At 32.0% G+C, this 5,638-nt stretch overlaps 1 protein-coding gene across 2 annotated transcripts; it reads left to right on the top strand.

Moving 5' to 3' along the window:
• Positions 1–3,154: 3,154 nt before the first annotated feature.
• Positions 3,155–4,677, top strand: LOC132198865 (uncharacterized). 2 transcript variants are annotated; one of them, XM_059623134.1, is made up of 7 exons: positions 3,155–3,300; positions 3,368–3,514; positions 3,568–3,681; positions 3,774–3,804; positions 3,968–4,032; positions 4,091–4,187; positions 4,309–4,669. In XM_059623134.1, exons 1-7 carry the CDS (start codon positions 3,289–3,291, stop codon positions 4,533–4,535), a joined length of 693 nt encoding a protein of 230 aa, XP_059479117.1. In that variant the 5' UTR covers positions 3,155–3,288; the 3' UTR covers positions 4,536–4,669. The 2 variants fall into 2 exon arrangements, with proteins under 2 accessions (XP_059479117.1, XP_059479118.1); XM_059623135.1 differs by having other exon boundaries at positions 3,255–3,300; positions 3,346–3,514; positions 4,309–4,677.
• Positions 4,678–5,638: the final 961 nt, after the last annotated feature.

Genomic DNA, 5,638 nt, shown 5'->3' with positions numbered 1-5,638 from the left:
GCAACTTGCGAATGCCGACTGCAACAATGGCGAATAAATTTCGGAGAGGTGAATCAGCTAAAGTGCTCCGCGATAATGCTCTTTGCGGTTTTCCACCCGACAATTTGATGAAATTTCTACATTTCTGAAGGGGTCAATAATGTTGTTCTCAGAATTGCCTCGAAAGTTTGTGTTGAATTTATTAGTTTAATAATTACCGGTTTTTGTTTATATTTATAATTTATATTGTTTTTATGATTAAATTTTTTAACAATAATAAATTTATTTAAATTATGGTAAACATGCTTAAAAAGTTTAGTACAAAATCTACAATTCTTTTTATCAAACAGAACTGCAAAGCTTAGATGATGATTTTAGCAAAATATTATAGCTGTTTATTATTTTTTTATTTATGCTTTTATTCATGATATTTTAGACAATTTAGTAAATTTAATTTATTTTATTTAATCAATTAATTCATTTATTTTCTATTTATTGTACATTACCTTGCAAAGAGAGAACAATCTACTAAAAAGGAGAATAATGGTGTAGAAAAAGCATTGTTATCAATAAAAAAATGTATAAATTAACGCGGAAAACCAACTATATAATAATTATGATTGTTGAAGATGTTTAAATAAAGGATCTTGCAGTTTGCTTAGTTTGGAAATTAGATATTTATTAATATAATATTTTAATAAAGCAATTAATAATATCATATAATAAAATATATCACAAAATTATCATTAATCTGAAGAATCAGATATTCAAAATAAAATTATTTATTTCGAATTTATGTATGCAGGAATTTGAACAAAAACTTGTTTACAATTTTTATTATTGTTGCTTATTTGTCCAAATTGTTACATCACATTGTTTACATACAAATTGTTTAAATTTTTAAATTAAATTAAAATTTTACCCTCATGCAATTTTAAATTTGAGGAGAAATCCTTTGTATTGTTATTGTTGTGACTTATTAACAGTCAAATTAAAGCAATTAAAGAGAATTGGCCTTTGAGCCGAAATTCAATTTCTCCGTCAGTTTGTTGTCAAAACGAACGAGTGCGAGAAGCTGTTTCATGGATGAATTATGAATTTGCGAGAGCGACGAGAGTGCTCGGCGCATTTCCATCAGCTATGCTGTGCTGTGCGGAATTACGACGCGGTTTCTGCATTAGCGGTCGCGCCAATAAAATTTATGTCTCGCGGCGTAAACAGCAAAAGTGTGCACGAGTGCGGCAAGAGATGTATTTATTTTACGACTGGAAATATACGAGAGTCGCGTTTGATTAGTTTCTCCATCGCTTTCCGATAGATTGGGAGAGAGACAGAATGGAAAATGTGAAATGTGTGTGTGTGTATTGGACACTTGATCGAAAATGATAAATTTCAATTGGTGGGCGATTTTATAATAATTTTATTTTTATGTTCAAAATTTATGAGGAAACAAACTTTTCAGCAGCGCATCATGTTAAGAATGGTGAATAAAATTGATATATAAAATGTATTGAATTTAAAAAAGTCAATTTCTTTTCCCGTTTTAATTCCCTCTAAACTTTTAAATGTGCCCCTGACATCAAAATATACCAAAAATTTATAATTAGGAAAATTATTTCAAGTAAATAAAAGAAATGGAAATAATGAAGAGATCGGGCTTTTCCTTGTTGCAGAGAAATTGTTTTTTAATAACTCCAATTTTCTGCACCGAGGAAAAGCCCGATCTCTTCGTTTCCATGATCATCTCCTCGAGTGTCAACTTCTTCAAAAAAACAAAAGAAATTCTAGAATTTATCAAAATTGTTAAAATGAAATGATTTTGCTTGTTTTGGAACAATTCAAATATGCTAAATTTAGAATCTATCATAATTAAATGAGTTTTAAAACAAATATTGCTTCCATTTGAATAACGAGAAAGCAAAATAGTGCAAAAAAAATTAATGCACTGCGGCAGAATGCAAATGAGGCACTTGGACGATTGTTGCACTTCTTCTCTTCTGCATCTGGCTCATGAGAAACGCATCATGTTTGCGTTTGGAAGTAACGAGACCATTCAGCAGAAAGTGCATATTACATTGTTATCGAGGCCAGCAAGTAAACAGACTTCACGCTACGATTGGCATCTGAATGCATATTCGCGAGAGAGATGCGTTGTGACGAGACGTACGGCGAACAACAAACAAATTTGCATCTCACTCTCGACTGAGTCAGCAGCAGCTTAAACCGACTGACTCGGCGAGCAAATAATAATAGATGAGTTGGGCGAATTATTATCATCGCAGCGAGTGAACGCGCGGCGGGTGAAGCGAGCCATGAGCGGCTGATTGCATTGTTCGCCTGTATGCGTTGGCAGCGATAAATCGCACGCCCAAGTGCGCCGCGCAAACACCACCTTGGCAAACGCAGAGGGGTGCACACGATCAGGTGCATCGCGATCAATTTATTTGCCCGTCCTACAAAATCGATGATTTAGTCAAATTGTTAGTTTGCAAACGGAACACTATTTATTTAGTATTATTTTCAATAAAATGTTTTTTTTTATGAAGCAATCATTTTTCCATTCATAAAGCAACAAACTGCAAAACATGACTGTCAAAATATTTTTTTGAATAGGCGATCAAATTTACGTTCCGTTTAAATCAATGATATTTATTTATTTCTAAAATTATGTTCACTATAAAATAACTAATTAAGGTTCGCAGTCCACAGATTCCACCACTTCATTTGTAAAGACAAAACCTTCCATACGGCCCGAGAAGGATGCAAATTATGCGACAAAATCTGCGACCAATACCACCTCGAGAAATGTGAAAACCGAGTGCTTTCCATCAACGACTACGCCCGTATGGGAAAAGACAAAACATGACTTTACAATATGTTATTAAAATTTATAAATTGTTAAAAATATTAATTAAAAATAATTTTAATTTTTAAATTAATTAAAATTTTAATTGATATCAAATTTCGCTTTTATTAATTTAAATACTGAAGAATTGTTCTATGATGAGGTATTTTCAATAAAATATATTTTTGAATTTTGAATAGTTTTGTAAACATCTAAAATCATGTTTGATTATGCATCAGGCTTGTTATTACTTTGTTAATTTATCTTTTATTACGGTTTTAAATATGTGTGCAGTGGCAATTTTCAGTTTTTCGCACCGATTGCAGGAGGAAGGAGACGACGCTCGAAAAATCCGATTCAGCAAAGTTTTCTACCTAGAGTGCCTACACCGAGTTTTCAATTTCATTTATTTTATGCCACCTCGCGAGCTGCTCACAGTTATCAGTTGACTCGTTTAGTTCGCCATGGATTTAATGGTATTTACTTGAATTTTTTTCTTTATATTTCTATAATTTACTTAGTTCACAATCTTCTCACATGAAGAAGCCAGGCGAATCGGTGCTGGTCATTTTGCAACCGACTGAGCAGCGAAAAATACAAAATTCGAAAAAATGGATCCAGAGGAGTGAAGTTCTTGTCCTGCTGATGACCGTCAATCTCGCCTTCTCAGCTGGACTCTTTTTCCAATCGGTGAGATATTTTCATGAAAATATAAATATTTTTGGTTTTAATAATGACGTCAGATGGCCGAGCGAATCGTGTTTTCTAGAGAGGTGGTGAAAGCGATGAAAAAAGTGGATAGACTTGAAAACGAATTGGTCAACGCCACTAGCATGCAAGATCAACAAATTGAAAAGGTGAGAAATAAAAATTGTCCATAATAAAATGATATTTCAGAAAATAAAACCTCAAAGTGCGATGAAATTCAATTTCATTTGAATTTTTTCAGCTAAAAAACGACCTTCTCTGCACCAAAGTCCGTGAGTTTATCATTTTTCACCAATTTCTAATTTAATTCACATAAATCTCTCAATTTGAAAAAAATATATTTCATGGATAATAATAGTACATTCGCCGAACGTTTGTGCGTACTTCGTTAATTGCCTGAAAAATTTCTATCATTAATAAATTTGAACTTTTCAGGTACGGAGAACAAACTCACAACAATGAAAAGCGGAAATTCTTACTACTTTCATAACGATTCTATGGTGAGTCATCATTATTATTTGCTTATATTTCAAAAATTTAATTAACGAATTCAATTAGGTCAACTGGACAGAGGCTAAGAAATATTGCGAGCATAGCGGAATGCACCTGGCCACGATCGAAGATGAAAATGAGCTCCAAAGCTTCTGGACTATAGGTATAACTATTTGTGATCAGCTCAAGTAAAATTTTAAGTGCAAATTTAAAAAAAAATATACTGATCTCAAAGCAAAATAACTGATATATAATATAATTTAATTATTTGCTCTGCTGCACAGACTATTTTTGGTTGTCGGCGTCTGATATGGGGCAATCAGCCGGGCACTTTCTGTGGGGTGACGGATCTGAACTGGAGCACATCAGCCGTTGGTGGAAAGATGGAGAGCCGAATGCATTTGGCGCCGAAAGAGAGGCTTGCGTTTCAATCTACAAGTCAAAACTCTTTGACCAGCCATGCAGTTATAAAGCTTTTTTCGTCTGCCAACTTCCTGACTCGTGCAAATAACATAATTTTATTTTAATCATAAAAAAAAATTTAGATTGGTAAATTAAATTTAAATTAACTTGTTTTTAACTAAATTTATAAAAATAATCAAATAAAATTTTAACTTATAATTAACAAAATCATTACTTTTCTTTTTAATTTAACATTATTTTATTTAGAAATATAAAATTATTAAATTTTATTTTTAATACTTTTAATTCATAAAATAAAATTTAATAAAATAAGAATTGAATTAATTGAATTTTTAAAATTATTAATATGTCAGTGGCATATATTTAGTTTCATGTTGATTGAAAAACGCAAATTCTGACAATCTCTTCATTTTATCTGATCGGTTGTGTATAATTATCACTAATTAAATCCAGTCATTGTCTATAAAATGAATAATCAAGTTTGCTTTAATGTATCAAATGCCCAATAAATATGAATTTGAAATGTTATTATATAAAACTCATAGGCACAAATAAATGACTGACTTTGGAATTAGGATTTTGTTTATTTTTCCTTGTGAGTCACGTTTGCCATTATCATAAATACATATATGTATAAACGTTGGACGCTAATACTTTAAACCGAGAATTGGACCCTCATTATAATGCAGAGAGCCGTCCAGCTGAACACTTGAAGCACATCTGCATCATGGAATTGTCAATGCCTTCAAGAGTGCCTCCATGGCTCTCTTTCTCGCTGCTCGTCATCCTCGCCCTGGCAAATCTCGGCACCCTTTCTGCTATTCTCTATAAAATGGTAAGAAAAAGCATCAAATTGACTTTTAAATTTTCATCTCGTTTTTTATTTTGACAGAAATACAAAGATCACAGCTGCAATGATGGAAATGAAATCGCGCTTGGAATGCTAAAGGTAAAAAAACCTGTGGAAATTTTAATCAAAATTATTGAAATATTTTCTCAGAGTGACGTGAGCAAAGTAGTTTCGGATGAAATTGAAAAAGCGGCTCAAAAAGTTGAAATGCGGCTACAGACAATTTTGATTGAAATTTCGAAAGGAGAAAAAGAGAGATTTGATCTCTTAATCCATCAGGTCTTTGATTTATTTTTAATGTTGCATTAATAAAATATTAATGTTAAATTAATTTATGTTAG

The sequence above is a fragment of the Neocloeon triangulifer genome, unplaced genomic scaffold (assembly GCF_031216515.1).
Source record: "Neocloeon triangulifer isolate White Clay Creek 2 clone unplaced genomic scaffold, ASM3121651v1 ptg000013l, whole genome shotgun sequence".
NCBI lineage: Eukaryota > Metazoa > Arthropoda > Insecta > Ephemeroptera > Baetidae > Neocloeon > Neocloeon triangulifer.
This window is presented reverse-complemented; position numbering and strand designations above follow the sequence as displayed.